General features: G+C 37.2%; 1 protein-coding gene across 5 annotated transcripts in view; it reads right to left on the bottom strand.

Annotated features, from left to right (window-relative positions):
• The window catches only part of LOC131072219 (ribonuclease E/G-like protein, chloroplastic), a 305,133-nt gene extending 290,526 nt beyond the window's left edge, over window positions 1–14,607 (bottom strand). For 2 of the 5 annotated variants that reach the window (XM_058008319.2, XM_058008318.2), the window contains exons 1-2: window positions 14,136–14,606; window positions 4,431–4,531 (exon numbers count right to left, since the gene is read on the bottom strand). In XM_058008319.2, the coding sequence (XP_057864302.2) occupies window positions 4,431–4,531; window positions 14,136–14,287 (253 nt within the window). In that variant the 5' untranslated portion in view covers window positions 14,288–14,606. Of the gene's footprint in view, window positions 1–4,430; window positions 4,532–14,135 lie in introns of all 5 variants that reach the window. The other 3 variants (XM_058008320.2, XM_058008317.2, XM_058008316.2) reach the window with 3 other exon arrangements.
• Window positions 14,608–23,160: the final 8,553 nt, after the last annotated feature.

Below are 23,160 nucleotides of genomic sequence, written 5' to 3'. Positions count from 1 at the left end.
TGGAAGAATGAGTTCAATGAACAATTTTCGAAACTTGTCTTAACACGGCAGACATGGATGCTTTTCATGACTACGCAGTCGTATATCCTTCATTTGCATTCAGCTAGGGAGGTTCTGTTGCTATCCAAGCCTAGCGCCTCTTCCCCACACACCTCTGACTCCTTCCCACCTCGGATGCAAGCTATACGTAAGAGATTGGAACTGTGATTTTCTTTCTAATGCCACTACGGTGTAAGCAGGTGCTGAAACGCAAGCCAAATCACTGAGAATGACCAAAACTACAGCTGCAGTGCTGTTGGGAAACTGCGACCCTTCATTCCCGTCAATGAATTTGCCAAATTTGGAGACCTGGGGCTACGTCCAAGATCACCAGCTGCTAGGATTTCCATCCTAGGGTATTGGCTACAGAACTCGCTCAAAGAAAATGTTCGTCAAAGAAGAAAATATCATGAATAATGACATCCCTCTCAACCAAATTCACTTTATATTTCGCCTTATACCTTCCTTGCATCACTTCATGTAATATTAATAATATTTCATTGGAATAAATTTGCTGCACTTATATAAATCGACTTCTTAAAAAATCCTTGTCTTAGCCATGCCGCTTTACACCAAAAAGTCGGGCTTTGATATGTTTTCACAAAGGCACGAGAATAATTATATCACCTTCCATAAGTCGCTCAAGTTATATAAATTTTTACTTAGCCTTTACAAAAAGTATCGCCCCTCTTGACACATTAATAGGTTGGCCTAGGAAAAATTTAAGTCGTCACTGAAGTGGCCCCATTAAAATAATTAAATATGAAAGATTAATTACTTTAGCTTTTGACCCTTTCATATTTAATTATCTTTTTTTTTATTCCCTTATAAATTAAATTTAGCTCTAGCCTCCGGGAATAGTAAAGGCTAGCGAAATTCAATCTTTTATTTGCTCGTCAAGCAGAAGGGGACATTACAAGGTGCATCGTATTGGTTCTTCCCTTACAAATATCCTGGAAGTGACAGTGGACTTCTTATATATAGACGTCAAAAAAATTTGGATTTTGGCATTTTTTTAGTGTAATTGTTATAGTTGCCTTATGTTTAAAGGGTGTGGATTTAGCATTTGGCTGGGAGTTTTTGTTTTAAGGTTGTGAAAGGTGTTAATGTATGGTAGCTTCGGTAAGATAAATGATTGAATGAGAGATAAATGAAGTCTCTCATTAAATCATTTATCCTATCGATAAACTATCAGGAAAACTTCAAGCTATTTCATTTGATGATCATTCTTAAGTTGTATATGTCCAATCTACTTAATCGATCAATATCGATAATCATATCATAGCATAGTATATTGGTTTGCATTATAACAGTGATCACCGATTATTATCGGGTTAACCATGTATCCCAATTTATATCGGATATCTTCACAGCAGTAAACAAATGATGATTATAGATATTGCTATCGGGTGGCAAAGTATGCACCGCTTGGTTTATAACTATTAGTTAGTGATTGGTATCGGTCAACTTAGACACCGATTGACATCGGTTAACATGTCACGCAAACACCGATTGGCATCGGTTAACATGCCACGTGAATACCGATTGGCATTGAACACTAAGTTACGTAGACCCCGATTAGTATCGGGCTGTTGATTAGAATAAACACTGATTGATAATTATATATCAAAGGGTGCGATCAAGTAATGTCTTGTCGGTCATGTCCATAAGACATGACCGGTCAAGGCATTGCTTGATCCTCCACTCTTGCATATATATATCAATCGATATTTGTGAGAAGGATATCGAAATCAATAAATACTCCTCTCACCTGCCATACAAAAGAAGATAGTCAGATTTATAAGATAAATAGATAATACATAGATAGAGAGAATACAAATTAGAATACATCTTGCATATTGAATTGTAAATTGAACATCATTTACAAAAGGAAATCGTGTTGTCTCCATTTGACTGTAGCTGTTCACGAGTTTATGAGTCACTGCATGTACAGTTTGGAGGAGTACATATACAGGTTGGAGAAGTGTGTGCTCTGTTATCGTTGTTGGTGAAGGAGCTGAGATACAATCTCTGTTTTGTTCAGATTACAGCTTATAGAAGTGCATTGTTAATATTTCTATGCAGAGCATTTAGGGTATTGGTTCTGAATGTGTTGAAGGATTGCTTGTACTCAGAAAAGCAATATTGAATCTAGTTTTTGAACGACAATTAGGAGTTGGTGTTTCAAAAGAGAGGAGAGTTGGTGCTCTTTCAGGTTGGTGCCTCATTTGGTGGAACAGGTACTTCTTTAGTGCAGTTTCTCTGTGAGTTGATGCTCACTGCAATAGAGTTGGGTTGGTGCCCACCGTGAGTTGGTGCTCACTTTCTATATCTTTGAGTTAGTAATTTTTAATAAAAGAGTTTTGATGCCATGATTTTTTACCCAAAAGGGTTTTCCACCAGAAATCTTGGTGTTCGTGTCTTAATGATTGTTCTCTTTATACTTTATAAGATTTTAGGTATTCATAGTTTTGAAAATCTAGAAATACTGATTCACGCCCCCCCCCCCCCCCCCGCCCCACTCTCAGTATTTCCTGTGTGCTTCTCAAAGACTATAACCTTAGTTTTACCAAAATTCAAGGTTAGCTACTTAACCTTCCAAAACCAAGCAAGGGCATCAAGTTATCTTTGCATTCCCTCAAGGGAGTGAGAGGATTATGACAGTATCAGCAACAACGAGTACAGCAATCAAGGCATAATGTAACAAACATCCACCATCCACATAAGTGTGCTGCTTAAGGAAATCCTTAAGACCATTGATGTAAAGATCAATGAGGGTTACAGAGTTCCGGTACCCCTACTTGACAGCAATGATACTCTTAACAAAGTCAAGAAACCATGGGGAATTTTGAAGCAATGATTGAAACAGTTGCACAACAGAGCAATCATGGAGTATCTCATCAAATACAAGTATTTGCCATTGAAGGATTCTACCGAGAGAAGAAGCACTTTATGTCAAAGTAACCACATTTCTCATGCATTACAGGCAACAGTTTTCCAAAGGGTCAGGGCATGTTAAAACCCTAACCCTCCACATGTTCTTGTATTTACTAGATTATAATGTAAGCAGACTATGGTGCACATAACAGTTGACTAAGTCATACACTATAATTTCTAAGTAGTCAGCTTCATCAGGAGTTTGGGGTTGCTCCAACCTAACGTCTTCTATATATAGAACCTAGGAGTCAATTGTTAGGCTTCAAGTCATGTTCTACTTCTCTGTATACTTTTGGAAGGTCCCCCATCAAGATATCTCTGCATTCATTCAGCGAATCAGTAGTTCAGAATTTGTCATCTGCCTATTTTTAATTTAAAACTGAGACATACACAACTCATATACATTACTAAAATATTAAAACTCTCTGTCCTTTCAGCTATTTTCAGTTGTTGATATTGTATGAATCTATTATGCATTCTATTTTATCTGCTACATTCTACTGCTGAATCTCAGTGCACAAACAGAAATTGTTTGAAAAGGCTCAAAAGAGATTCATAACAACCACGTTAGATGGATGGATATATCCAATGAATTCTATTGGCTAAGGTATGATGAAACTGAAAGTAATAGTGGAAACAAAGCCCATAAGAACATATTTCAGTTTCTGGGAAAAGAATAGGGACAAGCATGAACTGGGTACTCAAGAAATCACTTAATCAGAAAGGAAGATCTTTGTTAAAAGTAAGGCATGAAGTTAGTTACCCTAGCAGATATTAATTATCTAAATCGTGAAATTCATTGGCAATTTCAATTAAAAGAGAGAACTCTTGTTTGGTCATAATTGATCAGATTCTGATTTCGATGTGACGACCAAGCTTAATATTTTCCCACCTTCAACTCTATTTCATGATAAGAAGATTCAAATAAAAAAATCACAAATTGACCACATTTTGCTTGTAGCCTGATACAGTTGTAAAGCCAAATCAAATTTATATCACAGAAATTCACCCTCAAACCTATATCAAAACTAGTAAAACATGACATGCTTTTTTTTTTATCTCAAACTATGAGCCATAAATTGCTTTTGCATACTACATTTATTTAAAGCCATTATAATCTGATGGTGAAACTCGTTGACATTAATACCTCATAAGTTTGCAATCTTACATGTGCACTTGTTTAGTCATAATGGTTAATCCTTAAGATCAGTTGTTGATCTGTATGTCATGATCACTCCTAACATTTTCCTACCCTCACCTCTATTTCTTGATAAGAAAATTAAAATTAAAAATCATAAACTGATCACATTTTGTTTGTAGCCTGATACAGTTGTAAAGACAAATCAAGTAAAAATCATGGAAATTCGCCCTCAACCCTCTATTAAAAAAAAAGCAAAAAATAAAGTGCTTTCTTTATCCCAAACTACAAGCCATAAATTGCTTTTGCATAGTACCTTTCTTTAAAGCCTTTAATGGAAGGTGTACCCAAGGATCACATGTTCTTATCCAAAGGAGACCAAAACCATTTTCTCGCTGTTTTCTTCGTCGAAATTCCCTGCACGAGTAAATATAACATTATGAAAATAAACTTATGATATCATAAATATGACTTGAGTATAAATTCATATGCACAAAACAATAAAAAAAATTATCTAAGCAAGGTTCATAAATCTGACCAAGTTAAAAAATCATTTACAATAATGAATAAACAATGAATGAAGATGGCTTTGACCAAAGCCAGGCATACAATAAACTTAGACATAACTAAACCCATGTTTCAAAAACAAATCTAGTTTGCCATCAAAAAGGACAAAAAAAAAAAAGAAAACAAAGAAAGGCTAACATTCAAAGTGAAAAAAGAACATGTAAAGATTCAAAAGCAACCAGCAGATCGGAGTGATGTTGATAAATGAACGCTAAACATATGAAGGTTTGCAAAGTTTTCAAAAGTTATTTGGGCCTAAAAGATACTAGAGTGAAAGGATTTAACAAAAAAGAAATTTGCAAAGATGTGAAGTGTTTTATTGCCTTTTGTTTTGCAAAGTAGAAGGCATTAATCAAATATTAGGCACTGCCAATATGATGTACACTGTAAGTGGACTACCAAAAAGTGATTGATCATTCTCATGACAACACAAAACAGAAGATTGGATGAGGAAATCCCCTCTTCACATTTGCAGGGGAAGCTACATGGTTTAATTTACTCTAAAATCTAAAACAAAAAGAAGCCTGCTAATATTAACACCATAAACTCTGTCATTCAGATTTCTGCATAAAGATAAAATATGTAAGCAAAATTGACCTATCAAAGGCTAGAGCACAAGACTTTGAAGAGTTTCTATTCTCACCGATGAATTTTCTCAATTTTTAACAATATTATAACATGCATTCAAAAAATGTTAGAATTTTGCCTATAAAAGAATTCCGGCCAAGTCCAAAATGCTATTAATCTAAGTTGCCAGTTCGGGTTCGGGCACCGGTTCGGGTTCGAAGAACCGGTATGCTGGTATGGAAAAATTTTGAAAAGGGGTTTGGGTTTGTTTGGGTTCGTTAGTACAAAAACATGTAAATTTTAATATATATATATGCAGCCTATAAGCATGAATTAAGATTAGCATGTCACATAGCATCATATAAACAACAAAACCAACATAAACTTGTAATCATAGCATCATGATCAAGTATCAACCATAATAACATCATATAAATCAAGTTTAATATCAAAATGACAAAATATTCAAGTATCATTGTTTCAACTTTCAACAATTTAAAGTTTAATCATCAAATGGATTCTCTAATTCATCATCCTCGTTCTCCTCCTCATCCTCCTCATCATTGACATTGACATTGGATGAACCAATGCCAATGCCACTTGCACTTGCACTCGCACTATAAGTTGGCTTGCTATCCAAGTCATCAAATGCAACAAGCTGAGAAGCCGAAGCATCCAAATCAGTATGCTCTGGCTCTATATCCCACATCTTTGTTTCCCCTTGCTTGTAGTCAGGTTGCTTGTGTGAAAGAAGACATAGGTTGGAATGCACATTTACTAAATTCTCCGCTCTTTTTGATAGCAACCTATTGCACTTTATACTGAGTGAATGAAAGAGTATGTGCTCCAATTTCTTTTTGAAACAAATAAACTAGCAACCTATGAAGACAAAGTAAACAATTAACGTTATACATTTATAAAAATTAAAATTAAAAATTACTAGCAACCTACGAAGATAAAGTAAACCATAAATAAAATTGTGATAAATTTTAATTAATAAAACTTACTTGTGATAAAACTTTGACAGCGAGGGGTTGTTGGTTTTGGAAGCATGTGCCATGGAAGTACCACCAACTATGAGCATCATTATTGGATCTATGACGAAGAGCGTAAACACTTAGATCATTTCCATTTGCAAATTCTATGAACTCATTTGTAACAATATCTCACAAATCATCATCAAGATAGAGTCTAAGGAATGCTGCCTTGTACCCATCAAATACTTCTAGATCTCTCTATGGTGGAATCCTTCCCAGTTTATCAAGAAATTGATTGCTACAGTGCTTTGGTGTCAAGGCATAGGCAAGAAGATGCAAAGGAGTGATCAACTTATTCCACTTTCTACAACAATTGCTTCCACTCGTTTAAAGAATTTCTCCTCGGGGTCTTTCTCTCTTGCATTTAAACTACACTTCATTTGTTCAAGTATTGAGTCAATGCCATCATAAATCTCACCAATGCAAGGCCTATCCATGTTGATATAGCGAATCATGCTCATAATGGGCTCAGTGAAACTAAGGAGATATGTCACAAGATCCCACAATGACTCATTCAATATCCGTTCCCTAATTTTTGCTGCCCTCTCACTGCTACTCTGCTTCCATATAGTCCAATTGGTGTTGATCACCATATTGCACAGTGCCACTTTAACTTTCACAAGTCGTCTCAAGACGATTGTGTTTGATGCAAAACGGGTCTCAACAACCTATAACACAAATTAATGCCAAAATGATTAAAAAATAAAGCCAAACTTTAAAGAAGAATACACAATATTACACAATGATATTAAGAACATTGAAAATTTTAAAAATCAGAAAATGTAAAATTAAATTACTATTTCACTTACCTTCAATAGCTCCAAATTTGAAAAGGATCTAAAAATCCCTTGAGACATGTGGTGGTTTGTGATGAACATCCAGATGTCCTGAGCCTCTGCATACACATCTTTGATCCATTTCATTTTATTCCCAATCTTTTGTAGCATAAGATTGAGTGAATAGACCGCACAAGGTGTCCAAAAGATGTGATCATAGCATTCCTCAAGCAACAAACCAGTAACTCTACAATTTTTTGCGCTCCGTTATGACTTGAACAACATTGCGGGGTCCCACTAACTCAATGGCGGAGATGAGAATGTCTGCAATAAATTGGCCATCTTTTACTTGGCCCTCATAATCCACAGCTTTCAAAAACATTGCCCCTTAGGGAACACTGCTATGACATTGATCAAGGGACGATGTTTAGAATCTTTCCACCCATTTGAAACAATTGATACACCTGTCTTGGCCCATAATCCCTTATGGGTTTCAATGCATCTTCAACCCCCTTCACCTCTTTTGCCAATAAGGTTCCACATACCTTCTTATAACCTGGGCCCTTATACCCTCTTGGAGCTTCATTAACATTTCTCAACATTTGCTTCCAATATGGGGAGCAAACAACATTTAAAGCCAACCCATTTGCATATATGCACCTTGCTGCATCTTGGTCGGCAATGTCTCGACTCTCATTTTGAAATGCAGTTTCTAAAGGCCCCTTTGTTCTTTTGCCTGTCAAGGGTGCTTCATTTTGAGGTTCAGCTCTGGAAAAGAAGGGGTGGTTTTCTACTACAACATTGGGATTAGATGGGGGTTGCATTCTCTTTGTTTTTTTTTGGTGCGGTTTGATTCAATCTGCGGGCTTCTCTCTCTTCTGTTGCCTCATGCTCCCTAATATATTTCATCACCGTCTCATCCGGTATAGGTTTACCCTCTTTTCCAAGGCATTTTTGATGCCTCTTCCTGGTATGCCACACAAATGGCCTACCACCCAGTAATATGAACTATTGCATTCTACATCACATCCTTGGCATTTCCAATGGAATCCCCCACCTCCTGGAAGCGGTCTTATAATGTCAACATACTTTCCGGGCTGTGCTTGTTCACCGCAAACAAACATCAAATTGTTGCATTCCCAACCATAGATGATAAGGTCTTATCGTCACCCCCGAGCACAAGTTCGCTTACTGCGAATTGCATATGTTCATTGTACATGAAAGACTACAAGACAATTGAATATATATGAGGTAAGGCTACCTAAAAGACCTCAAGTCGGCCTTATTGGTTTGACGCCAAGAATAGGGTCAGTCCTATTTAATTACAAGTTACTTATTTAGGGCCAGACCAATACCTTTATATTAAACATATAAGCTGCGCATTTTATGGAGAATTGCTAAGGCCGAAAGGCCAATTAGCAATTCCAAGACTAGGTTGGCCCTCGCTAGGGATCCGACCTAGCTACATGTCAACACTCCCTCTTAGCTAGGGAGGATACTTCCAAATAAGCAAGTCACATCATGGCTGCTCCCATGAAAACCAAATGACGTTCTACATCATGAAATGATATGCATCATGCAATCCACATCTATGATATTCATCAAGCATACCTGAATTAGAAAAATACATCATGGACTTCTTTCATGCTATCCATCTTGCATTGCCCGCAGAGGATGGATCCAAAACCTTACTATGCATGCCTGCAAAAAAAAGTGAGTATACATACAAATATATAAATACACATCATGGAATTCTTCCATGATATCCATCTTGCATTGCCCGCAGAGGATGGATCCACCTTGCATTGCCCGCAGAGGGTGGAAGAGATCTTTCAACCTTCTCCCTCAGAAGGATAACTACCATCTTGCATTGTCTGCAGAGGATGGCTCCACCTTGCATTGCCCACAGAGGGTGGAAGAGGATTTTCACCTCAATCTTCTCTTTAGAGAAGAATACAACACCACCTTGCATTGCCCGCAGAGGGTGGAAGATACAACTAAATGTAGCACTGAGGTTGAAACTCCCTCTCAACCAAAGCTAAAATGTCAATACTGAAATCATACATGATTTAATGACAACAAAATTTATTCAACCATATGAATACTTATCTCCTTCTAGGTTGGTCTTCTACCAACGTTCTGGCTCAGTATCGGAGCTTCCAGCCATACTGAAGTATCTAGCGAAGATGGTTGTGTGGCCTTCGGCCCTCGCCATTGCTCATCGTCTATCTCCATCTTGGTGGCGTCAACATGCCAAGCCACCAAACGCTTTCACTGAATCGACAAACGATCAAGAATGTCGACCACGCACTGTGATCATATTATGCAATTGCCAATTTCTTATATTGCGACCCATTCAAGTGCGAATACAACGAACTCCTTTCGGGACTATTACACATACAAACACCGTGAATATGGCTCTCGGCGAGCACTGCGGCAGCGACCATCCTTCCAATTTTGAATGACTATGACAAGGCAAATACTGCAGACATACCCCTATGATCATACACGGATACACCCTACGATCAATGAGATCACCCGCAAATGCTCTCTTTGATGGTCATGGGTAATGCAAATAAGAACGCCTCATGCCACAGCATGACTAAACAATTGTGAAAATGATACGATTAAGCCAGCAACATGCCAACACCCGAGGACACAATGCAATGCGAATGAGACCACCGTGAGTAACCTGTGATCACCACCTTCTGCGATCTCCGTGTATCGAGATGAGTCTCCATACGTCCCTCGATGCAAATGCTCCTTGCGATCACAGCAACTACCCTTGACTATACAGTGATTGCCAAGCAAACATTGAGATTGTCACACTGCGACTGCAACTCACTCAAGCCGCATCCGACTAAATCTGCAATTTAGGAAAGCCGTAGCTCTGATACCATGTTGACTTTCCAGGCTATGCTTGTTCACCACAGGCAAACATCAAATTGTTGCCTTCCCAACCATAGACGATAAGGTCTTATCGTCACCCCCAAGCACAAATTCGCTTACTGCGAATTGCATATGTTCATTGTATATGAAAGACTACAAGACAATTGAATATATATGAGGTAAGGCTACCTACAAGACCTCAAGTCGGCCTTACTGATTTGACGCCAAGAATAGGGTTAGTCCTATTTAATTACAAGTTACTTATTTAGGGCCAGACCGATACCTTTATATTAAACATATAAGTTGCGCATTTTATGGAGAATTGCTAAGGCCGAAAGGCCAATTAGCAATTCCAAGACTAGGTCGGCCCTCGCTAGGGATCCGACCTAGCTACATGTCAACACTTGGCATTTCCAACTGAATCCCCCACCTCCTGGAAGCGGTCTTATAATGTCAACATACTTCCATAGGGGAGAATTTGGATCATTTCTTTGTTTTGAGATTGATTGTTCGTTTGTGCCAATAGAGGAAGACGTAGATGCCATTCTAGTTCCTATGGCAAGAAATAATATGAAAAAATTCAAAACAAAAACAAAATAATGAAAAACAATTAATGTTTCATGTTTGACAATTTGTGAAACAAAAATAGTTGAAAAAACTGTTCAGAATACTACCTCTTTCAGCCAATGGGAATTTGCAAGTGTGTGGAAATGATGCTGCAACACTTGTTGAAGCTTCAAAATTCAGTCTTCAACTCCTCCTATTTGATTTTGGAAGCCAAACATTGTTCACCCTTTCTTCAACCTGCTAGCAAAACACTTTTGTTTGCAATACAAATGAGAAGAAATGAGCCAAGTTTATGTTTTAAAACTCACTTTTAGGGTTTTATTTTCATTTTTTGAGTGGCGAATTTCCAAAAAAAATAAAAAATTGCAAAAAAATTGATGTTTTTTGGCAATTGGTCGCCCGGGTTCGACCTGGATCCACCTTAGTCTGGTCGGGCTCGACTTGGGTCCACCTTAGTCCGGTCGGGCTCAACCTAAGTCCGCTCGGGTCCGTCCTGGCACAAACCACGCCTATGGAACACGGACCCTGTCCAAACCACAGGCAGACCGAACCAAGACCGGGGGGAAGGGGGTTGAAACCGGTAACCTAGCTATTAATTAATCACAAATCCAGAAAAACTCAATACTACTATTCTATATTCAAAATATGAGACAAGTTACAAATAGTAACGTACAAGTATATAGGCCTCTTAAATGCATGCATCAAGGAGATGACAAGTCCAAGAGGTATCAATCACTCTCAATCAAGAGGTGTGTTAACTCAATCTAACTAAAATAGAGATGACCTTGAATGAACAAAGATGGCACCTAACTACCATCAATCATGAGCTGGATGACTTAAGTATAAATGTATATGCACAAAACAATAGATAATTTTTATCTGATCAAGGTTCATAATCTGACCAAATTAAAAAATCATTGACAATAATGAATAAACAATGGATGAAGATAGCTTTGACCAAAGAGAGGCATACAATATTTCAAAGACAAATCGAGTTTGTCATCAAAAGGGGGGGAAAAAAGAAAACAAAGAAAGGCTGACATTCAAAGTGAAAAAAGAACATGCAAAGATTCAAAAGCAACCAGCAGATCAGAGCGATGTTAATAAATGAAAACACAACATATAAAGGTTTGCAAAGTTTTCAAAAGTTATTTTGCCTGATATTAAGCCGAGTTTCTGGGAGAGTGCAGTGCTCTGAGGAAGCTGAAGGGTTTCCTGCCATAGAAGCCCTTAGAGCACTGCTTTCACTTCGCTGACTCTGATTGGTACTCTTCAACGAGATTGGATTTCTTCTTCCTCCTTTTCTGATTTTGTGTGTTTGTTTGTCTTTTTGGTTAGATTCATCTTTTTGGGGTTTTGGTTGATGTGCTTTGTGCAGGGTGTGCTTCTTTTGAATTTCAAATTGTTTTTCCCATGTGTGTTTATGACCCACCCTACCCCTAGCACGGAGTACAGGCCAGCATTTATTGCAGTCAAGGAAAGTTTCTTCTGCTGAGCCATTTGGCTCATGGGAGAATTAAATGACAAAGATGGGGAAGGCATTGTATCGGGGGAACCACAACCCGGCCATATTCCTCCCTCTGCGGCCTTCAATGGAGGAGTTAGACTGGCCATGGATTGCCCAGTGGGAGCCGAAGACTTTGAGGGGAACAAGCCAGAGAGAAATAGGAATGGAGGCCCCGTCGAAGGAAGTGACAGCCTTGGAGGAAACCAGGGTAAGGGATCTTCTTCTGGCTTGAAAGTACTTTCCATTTCCCCTAATAATGATATGTTAAAGGCTATTAGAAATAAGCAAGCAAGACTGAGAAATGTTGCAGTATTCTTTGTTTGTCTGGATTCAAATTTGCTTCCTTCTCGAAGATTTTTTGAAAATTAGATAAACATTGTTTCAGGCAAAAAACTCAATATTCAGGTTAACTTTTGTAGAATGATGCAAACAGGGTTATTTGTTGTGGTCTTTAGAACCCATGCTATGCACGAGTGGGTTTCTAAGAAGGGTTTCTGGAATGTCGAACAATCCCTACTGAGGGCTTTCCCGTGGTCTTCTAAGGGGAACCTTGAAGAAGTCATAGCTAGGTCTGCTCCTAACTGGATTGAAATTATGAATGTTCCAATAGAATACTGAAAACTTCTGCCACAGATATTAAAATTTCTGCGTAATGTTATGTAGATAGAAGAATCCAGGGTTACCCTAGATAGAAGAATCCAGGGTTACCCTCCCCCACCTAGGGTGTTAATTGCCCTAGATCCTGAGGTTATTATGCCTAAGAAGATTGTTCTAACAATCGAGCAAGAAACCCTAGTTTGGGACATGGAACTCCTTGGTAATTTAAATGCATGATTCTTTTATAAGAAAAATGGGCATCTCAAGAAGGATTGCCCAAATATGAAATCAAAACTTGTTTGGGAGTTTAAAACCAACAATGATAAAAAATATTGTAATAATGATCAAAATGATTCTCAAACCACTGACAAAGAGGAACCTAAGAATAATGATATGGTCATTGATGAACACTCATTTGTTGAAGAGCTCAAATGATATTGAGATGACAGAAGTCACAGAGCATCCAATGGAAGGTAATAATGGAAAGGATGTTTTTAATATTAATAATATAAAGATGTCTCTTTGAATCCTCTCTTTGAAGAAGAATTTGAGGTGATCCCAACTTATAATTCAGTTGCTCCTGATGCCCTCCCCTGCCAACAATCAGGACAGGACCTTACTCCCAGACAACCTAAAATGAATGCCCAGCAACTAGCCCTTGACCTAATTCTGACTAAAGCTGGCAAAATCAGACAAGCTAGGTCCTCCTTTCCACAGAGGAGTTTGGAAGATCCTCATGGCATGGATTATACCCTCAAAACTGTTGATAAGGCCCTTGGTAAGGAATTTGTTAAGGGCAACCACACCCTCTCTGGCCTCACACCTTTGCACCCGACTATCCAAGCTTTTGGGGGTTCACACCAGGGGATATGGACACGCAACAATGTAACTTCTCAGAAAAATAAGATATTTGCTACTCATCATACTGGAGTTAAGTCATGGCAGTGTGCTGGCAAACATGTTTTTAAATCAAAATTTCTCCTAGTAAAATAGCTTACAAGAGCATAAAGAACGACCTTCACACTATCAAAATGCTGGTGTATTTTGCTAAATGAGGTTTGAACTCATTCTAGCAGTTGCAACCACTTGGTATCCACTGCAGAGAGCATTGTAAAAATAGGAAACCATCAGTATCCTATGATTGAGAAGTGAACTGATATATATTACTTGGTTTTAGCCGCATGCGATTCTAGTAAGTAAAATACCTATCAAAGCAAACGCCCAGAAATAAAGTTTGGGTTGCCATGATTCCACTATCTTCTTCCGAATCATTAGCACATTCCCCCGTGTTTCTTGTCAAATGGAACGCCCCGCTCTTAATATTATTTATAATATTATAATCAATTTTCATGTCAATGTCATCGTACAAGATAAGATTTCGCCCCCACTAAAATGAGGCTTCTTCTGGTAAGAATACAGACAAGCTAAAGTGCTATTTACTTAAAAGCATAATCCGCAGTCCGTGGATGAATTCTAAAAAAAATGGAGGCATTAATGATGGCAAGACAACTTACCAGGAAAAACAGGTTGCCAAGGGAAGTTGCTCGGAGTCCAGCTTTGATAGGCCAATTCGTCCTCGTGACCAACATACATGTTGCAAATTGCAAAGCACCAAACACTCCATTGACAGCACTTTAGACTGGATTATTCCAATCGAAGCAATCATTACCAACAGGAATGCTCATGCTTTCTATTCTCACCAGAAACGAGCCATGATAACAGACAACTAACATTAACCTGTAATGAAATGTTATGCAATCCTTCTCAATTCTCCAAGAAAATCCCAATAAAACCCATTTCAAACATGAAAGCCTCTGATTAAAACACCGCTACACACATCAAATTAATCTATCGCTAAAACCCTATCAAAAACCATCTCCGTGAATTTTACTATAGACAAACTTGAGGAGGGGTATGTACTACTCAGACAATAGGAATGGTTATGACGACTAATAATGTAACTGGAAATGGAAGACAAATGGCATCCCACATTTTTTTCGTAAAAGGAAGTGATTTATCTATCTTAAATAAATATTAGGGAAGAGCATTAATAGTCGTTATAGCTAACTTCGCGTACTTATATATTATAAATGGTACATCGGATTTCAATTGTTTTTTGGTTGTCTTCGTACTGGCTTTTGGGTAGTAATGATTCGATCTCTATAGGTCGTTATGCATTTGTTGGGTGAATATTTTGTCACCAGCGTACTAATGACAAAACATAAAATTCACACAACGCTATGCTAAGAAATTAATCTATCCTCTCATCAAGGGGAGGTTCCTTATGAAATTTCTCCTCTAATTAATAAGAAATTAAATTTGTGGGTTGGTGTTGGGCATATAACTCTTTTTTTTCAGAGTTTATGTATCCTCCCTTCACCTAGTTACAATTTATCTATCTCTTCAGATACTTAAAGAAAAGAACTATTAATCTAACAAACTACACAAAGAGTTACTTTTAAGCGGCACAAAGTCCCCTTTATGGTAACACTAATTCACACTGATTGTTACAAATTAAACAATTAGAAACTTAGCTTAAAGCTCAAAGTCTTCAAGTATAGATTTCTAATCCATTAAACTACAAATAACCGTAGCAATACAAAGCTTACTACAAGTTACTTAATTTATCAACAGATTTCTCAAGTATGCTGAGAGCACAAAGTCTATTGGCAAGATTTGAGAACCCTTTAACCACGTAGCAATATCTTAAAGATCAAAGAAGTAAAGGTAATATGTATTCAATGGACGTAGGAACATTAAATAATATAAACAACTTTCTTGATACAACACAAAGTTTGCAATCAACAAAACTATTTTCTTTATTTATTTGATTGAATTTTAACCACAAAAGCCCAAAGTCTTGATTGGGATAAAAATTCAGCAAAGTTTTGCTAAGCATGAAAAAATATATATATTTACAAAAAGGTCCTCCTTATATAGGAAAAGAAATTGAGAAAAAGGTGGGCACAGTTGACTTGTTCAACTGCACAGTCCCATTTTACTACAACTACTGCATAAAGAAAACGTGCAGTTGCACAAAAATTTACAATATATATTGGTGTAGCTACATGAAGAAAGAGTGCCAAAAGAGGGTACTTCATTCTTGATTCTCTTCTTCATTGGATTTCTGGAAAACTTCGAATTTAGCAAGGATGGCTTTGACCTCTGCTTCGTTCGGCATCAAGGTAGAACTTGTGATGATCTAGACGCGGGACATGGCATCTTGAATCTTCCCCTGTTTCTTTTTAACATCCTTCAACATGGATGCGAGGACTTCAAAGTTGACCTGAATTTCTAACAGTTTATCAAAGATATCAAGCGAGAAATCTTGTCCCGTGCATTGGTCCATCAAGGAAAGGAATTCTTGTGTGATGACTTCAGCAGTGACGAGATTTTGATCGCTATCATATAAATAGCAAGGGAGATCACCAACTTTAGAAAAAATAAGGTCAACCTCGTCATCACCTTCTTTCTTCTCCCGGTCCAGCTCTGCAATCATTAACTTCATTGTCTCTTTTTTATGAGACAATAATGACAAGATCTGAATGTACTTCTCCCTTGTGGGAATTACCTTGTTCTCAACCAGGACATCTATTCTTAAATCCTCCATTTTGCTCCACAAGGTAGTGCTTTTCACAACTTCCTCAATTTCCTATGATAAAGAGGTTTTGAGTCTTTGCATCCGACTCTGGATCACTTCATAATCAGACAATAGTTCCACTGTTGAGCTCAGGAGATGAGAGCCTTCTGACCTTAGCCGCGAGATCCATTCGTCTATGACCCGGCCTTTAGCTCCTACCTGTTCAATCTTTTTGAGAGCTTCGGTGTCTATTGATGACCCTATAGGTTCAACCTCTTGAGAAGATTGTGTTACCTTTAAAAGGACGTTGGTCAGCTATTCACACTTTTGATTCAAGACATTTTTCTCATCTCTCTTGATCCAATCTTCTCAATAAAGAATTAAGGGTTGTCTGAGAATCTAATTTCACGCTCTCATGTGTTTTCACCCCGAGCTCTACAACCTGCATGGTATAATCTTATGATTGTATGTTTCCTTTGTCCTTGTCTGATGAAGGCACCATAACTTTAGCGTATTTCCTCTTGGAAGTTGGGTCTACAACCACTCGAGATACTGTCTTTGGCTTTTTCATTCCCTTGGGCTTTGGAGGAACTAAAAGTTCAAAGTCAAATTCATTAGGAGATATTACCTATTTTTTCCTCTTAGGGGCCACTACTTCCATCCAAGGGGGTAATTCTGGATTGGATGATGGAGTAGTAGCTCCTTGCTGACTTGGAGCCGAAGATTCAGGGGCAGGTTGACTGGAATTTGGAGCAATTGTGAGTGTTACTGATGGTGTTGATATTGAAGCTTTTAGTGGAACATTGGTTGATGCTATCTCTTCAATTACAGGTGGGAGAGTCGAGGGTGTTGTGAGTGTAACTTCAACACTTACCAATGGAGGAATTGTTGTGATGGTGGTAGTGGTGGTGGGTAAATCTACCGAAACCTGTTCTGCAAGTGCATCTTGTAAGGTTTCATTAAAATCCATCATGGTAGACTCAAAAGTAGATGAAGGGATATCATCTAAATTAGAGAAGTTGGTTATTGTACAAAATTGACCAACGGTCTCTGATTGCATCATGCCCATACTTAGATCTCCATCCTCATGAAAATCTTCATCCTCTTGGTCAGAGTCAAAGTCCGAGTCAACAGAATGGATGATTACCTATGAGGTAATCGGGGCGTCAGCTTCAGCTGGGCATGATATTTCTTCTGCCTATACCTCCTCTTGTTGAGGAATTTCACCTTCCTCAACCTCTTTTCCCTTTCCAGCTTCACTGGTAGGCGGTTGTTCTGACTCCTTCATCACTGCTTCCTGTGGTGTGGATGATGATTCACCCTTCTTCGACCCTTTAACTGTAAATTTGATTTTGGGCCCTTTACCTTTTGATTGTATCACAGGAGCTGAGGATAGTTCTTGTGAGTCTGCCATGCTCTTTGTTCTTGTTTCGGTCGTTGTTGTCTTTCCCAATGGACCATCATTGTTGTCATCATCTCCCGAACTAGTGGGAAGTTGTTTCATCCTGAGATTTTTTTTTAGCAACCAAGCATTGGTGTTTGCTAAGATGGGAGAGATCCTCTGCGTAATGGACTTGCTTTCCTTCTTGGACCATTGCACAAGTGGAAGTGGGGAGTCTGCAATCTTCTTCTCATAATAAACAGGGTCCAATGTATCATCTATGTCTTCCATAGTCATTGGGATTTTAGCTAGATCCAAATTTTCAATTTGTTCTAGAGTAAGGCAGCTGAAATCCATCCTTCTTATATCCTCCTCGTTTTGACAATCTGCCCAAACATCCTCAAACCTGTAAACATGAGTGTAAGTCCTTTTGAGCTTGCTCTTTATACCCCAAAAATCAAAATCGGTTCGGGCCTTGAACCTTCTCATGGTATTCCACTACATTTCCTCCTCCATATTTTTGGCCTTGGGGTTGGTCAGCACTGAATACCTAAGAAGCATCCAATTCGGATATAGGTGAAGGTGGGAAATTGTAGAAATACACACCCAAAATGAGACACCCTGTTGTAAGCGGCCTCTGATATTCTTCTCTTCTGCAGGCCTTTACCAAAAATGCACTTCCAAACAGCAAAGAAGGCGTCATTAACCCTCCTGTAATGATTACCTTGATTTTTGATAGTTAGCTGGTCATAGTACTCCCAAACGGGCACCACTCTTTTGTCACCCTTGGTTGACAAGCCTGGATATTGCCTCATTGAAGCAGCTACGTAAACCAGGTATGAGGTCATATAAAACTTCAGTGTTACCTTGACCTCTTTCAATTGGGCGCAAAGCGCATCACTGATCTGTTCTCCCCAATCAATTCTTGCAGCTCCCTTTCTGATTATATTTATGTAGTAAGTCATCCAGCTTTGGAAATAATGAGAGTCTTTTAATCCTCTCACTCTGGATAACATGGTGACCATGTCGTTATATTCCTCATTAAAATCACTCCTATGGAAGGACTTAGGCCATCGTGTGGTGAGGGAACTTCTTGCAGTAGAGAGATAAACAATATTGATCACCTTTTTTTTGCATTTATCCTCATGTTTCTCGTAGTACTCTTGAGCACTCTCTTGAGAAATATCAGCTACTTCTTCAACTGATGAACCTTTAAAGACACTATTGAAGAATACACTGTCCAGAGTCATGACGACATTCTGATCATCATCTTTTACTTGCCTTATGCTTGGATCAAAGTGATCAGCCACTACCAGTACAAATTCGGGATCATGAGCCGCAACTGGGAAAGATGCATGCTTATGTAGCTCAGATTTGATTAAACTGGTTAGTCGTGCAAGAGCCTTTTGAACCCGGTCAACAAATTCTTGCATGTCAACATGCCCAATTTCGGTGTCCCTAATCTCCTTAATATTTGAGTCTACTAAACTCTATGGGTACATATTCAAGTACTTGTCGTACTTGTATATGTGAAGGTTAATAGGCCGCATATCAGACTTTAAAATCCGATATGCGGGGGGGACAAATCTTCAGCTGCACACCGGACTTTAAAATCCGGTATGCAGCTTTAGATAGGGAGATCCGGAGGACAATCGGGTTTTGAAGTCCGATTGTTCTCCGGAACAAAGGAGGCAATCGGACTTTAAAATCCGATTGTCCTCTGGATAGAAATCCGAAAACAGCAAACACAAACCAAAAGAAAAGGAAAAAACGAAAACAAGCAAACAAGACCAAATAAAAACCCGAAAACAAGAGGAAAAATGAACCCTACCTCTTCCGCTTCGCTGACGATGAAAAGATCCGACAATTAAGCAAGGAAAATCCTGGATCTCGAGGAATAAACACTGAGGAGGACGTGTGAAGGAGAAAACAAATCACAATGAAAAATAAAACGCGAAAAATTAACTTTAAAAGCATTAAAACAAACCCTAAAAATCAATTAATGCGGTATTAATTACAACTCGCAGTTGCATGTCGGGCTTAAAGTCCGACATGCAAGCTAGGAACACTTGCACGTCGAGCTTTAAAGTCCGACATGCAAGCTAGGAACACTTGCACGTCGGACTTTAAAGTCCGACATGCAAGTGTGGTCAAACCCCCTGTAGTTCGGGTTTTAAAGTCCGAACTGCAGGCTAAAACAAACTGCAGTTCGGACTTTAAAACCGGAACTGCAGTCTGAGACCACATGCAGTTCGGACTTTAAAGTCTGAACTGCAGAATAAAACAAATTACAAATGCATAATGGACTTTAAAATCTTATATGTATTTGTAACAAGGAACCTTGCAGTTTGGACTTTAAAGTCCGAACTGCAGGGAAAACTGCAAACCTAAGAAACAAGGAAGACCATAAAAACAAAAAGCAAAGAACGAAACGAAGTAACCGAACAAGTCGATTAAGCTCTCCCAGAGACCATAAGGTACGAAATGGACCAGTTTCGTAAGGTTGCCTCATGATTTTGGCCATGCTGAAATCGAGGACAACAACGTCGAAAGGTCAAAAGGTGGTCATTTCAAAGTGATGACTGATACTTCACCCTTTTACGCTAATACCTGCACATGAAAACACCAATACATGTTTATTATATGCCTAATAAATAATATATTTATCATATATTTACAACACAAAAAAAACATTTTTAAAATATGTAATGAGTATTATAAAAATATGTTTGAATATAATAAAGTTTTTAATGGGTGGTCGAATATTCCGTTGACCACCCATGACCGCCTTCCCTCGTACCGCTCACGGCCCCACATGGCACAAATTATTGCTACCTACATTGCCCTAAAAACTTACGTAAAACAAGTTTGCAGGGTGGATTTACGTCTGATTTTTTCTCCCCGTCGTCGATGCTCCGTCTCTGCAACGCCTCCTTTCGGCTCTAGGTAACGGTCGCCGCTCTTCCTTCATGCATTATCGATGTCCAATGATGGTTTAGCTCCTTCGTAACTGCATTATGCTTTGTCTATTGATGATTTCTTTGTATGCGGGTTAAGGTTTCATTTCAATGGTATGTTACAGTTTAATACTGTTGGAATCCTCACAGAGAATGGTTAGGGTTTCATTATTTATGATTTCATATTATGGGTGTGTTATTAAATTGTGTCTCTTTGTTTATAATGTCAATATAATTACAGAGAGTGCAAAAAAAATTGATTATTGTTTATAATTATTCGAAACGCCTTCATTATTTATCATTTTTTTAATGGGTGAGCTGTTAAATGGCATCTCTCTGTTTATAATGCCAAAATAATTACAAAGAATGCAAAAAAAAATGATTATTGTTCATAATTATTCGAAACCCCTTCTTTATTTATCATTTTATTTTATGGGTGGGTTGTTAAATGATTCTCTCTATTTATAATGCCAAAATAATTACAGAGAATGCAACAAAAAAATTGATTATTGTTCATAATTATTCGAAACCCCTTCATTATTTATCATTTTATTTTATGGGTGCGTTGTTCAATGGTGTCTCTCTGTTTATAATGTCAAAATAATTAAAGAGAGTGCAAAAAAAATTGATTATTGTTGATAATTATTCGAAACCCCTTCATTATTTATCAGTTTTTTTATGGGTGGGTTGTTAAATGGCGTCTCTCTGTTTATAATTCCAAAATAATTACAGAGAATGCAAAAAAAAATGATTATTGTTCATAATTATTCGATGTTTCATTTCAATGCTCTGTTATAGTTTAATAATGCTGAAATCCTTACAGTATAATAATGTCGAAATCCTCACAGAGAATGGCAAAAAAAAAAGATTATCTATTTCTTTTATTTGAAACCCCTTCATTATTTATCATTTCATTTTATGGGTGCGTTGTTAAATGGTGTCTCTCTATTTATAATGTCAAAATAATTACAGAGAATGCAAAACAAATTGATTATTGTTCATAATTATTCGTAACGTCTTAATTATTAATCATTACAATAATGTTTATGCCTAATACTGGCTATAAGGTTGTTGTCCTCGTGCGTGTGTGTGTGTGTGTTATTGTCGACATATAACAACCTTCTCACATACATGTTATGGGCCACTTGGCACGAATTACTGCCAACTACATTGCCCTAAAAACTTTGGGAAATGAAGATTTTTTGAGGCATTTTCATTGTTTGCTCTGCCTTCAATTTGTTAATATACTCACTATAAATAATATTATTAGGCATACACTATATTACTTCCAATAAATTTCATGTGAGAAATACAACAACATCATTCAATTATTAGTCATTTGAGAAATGAATCTGCATCTTAATACAATATCAACAATATCTATTTTTTAATCACATCACAGTTACATCTTTCACTCCTGCATCTTGTACTTTTAGTTTCTCTCCTTGATATATAATGTCTCAAGTTTTGCACCCATATGCTTATTATCCATATATATACATGTGTGTGTGTGTGTGTGATATATATATATATATATATATATATATATATATATATATATATATATATATATATATATATATATATATATATATATATATATATATATATATATATATATATATATATACAACACCATTTTATTTTGTTCAAAGATGTTCAATAATGGATTTGTACTCATTGGTACCTGCAAAAATTGATTTATTTTTTCATCATTTATCTCAATGGCATTGAGGGTTTCATTTCAATGATTTGTCTCTATATATATATTTATAGAGGCACACGCGGTAGCATTTTTATTTTGTTGAACGATGTTCAATAATGAAATTGTTCAGTATCTAATAGAATATCAACAATATCCAGTTTTCAATCACATCACAGTTACATATTTTACTCCTATATCTCATGCTTTTAGTTTGTCTCCTTGTTATATATAGTTTCAAGTTTTGTGCCTATATGGTTATTGTCCATATCTATGTATACACATACATATATATACACACATATCCATATATGTACATGTATGTACATATACATGTATATGTATGTGTGTGTATATATATGTGTGTGTGTGTGTGTGTGTGTGTGTGTGTGTGTGTGAAGAAACACACACGATAGCATAGTATGTTCTATAATGATGGTTGTTTTGAGTTATGTGGCTATATGGTTATTGTCTATATAAATGTGTAAATGTATATGGACAATAACCATATAGCCACAAAACTTGTTGTAATCGACAATATATTTCTTATTGAAGGGCACTCATTCAGATTGGTACACATTGAATAACTAAATTCCTTCTGCAGTCAATATTAAATGTTATAAATCTTTCAATTTAAATTATACTATTTTCAGTAAACCAACATTTCTTTCAATATAGTCACTGTAAATAATATTAACAACCATATTGGATGTCCAATGATGGTTTATGCTCCTTCGTAGATGCATTATGCTTTGTATATTGATGATTTCTTTATACGCGGTTTACAGTTTCATTTCAATGCTCTCTTACAATTTAATGTGCCTATATGGTTATTGTCCACACACACAATAACATTTTTTTTATTCAAAGGTTTTCAATGATGGATTTTTACTCATTGGTACATGTAGAAATGAATTTA

Source organism: Cryptomeria japonica, chromosome 6, assembly GCF_030272615.1.
Source record: "Cryptomeria japonica chromosome 6, Sugi_1.0, whole genome shotgun sequence".
Classification (NCBI taxonomy): domain Eukaryota; kingdom Viridiplantae; phylum Streptophyta; class Pinopsida; order Cupressales; family Cupressaceae; genus Cryptomeria; species Cryptomeria japonica.
Note: the sequence above shows the minus strand (reverse complement) of the source record. Positions and strands in the feature narration are given on the sequence as shown.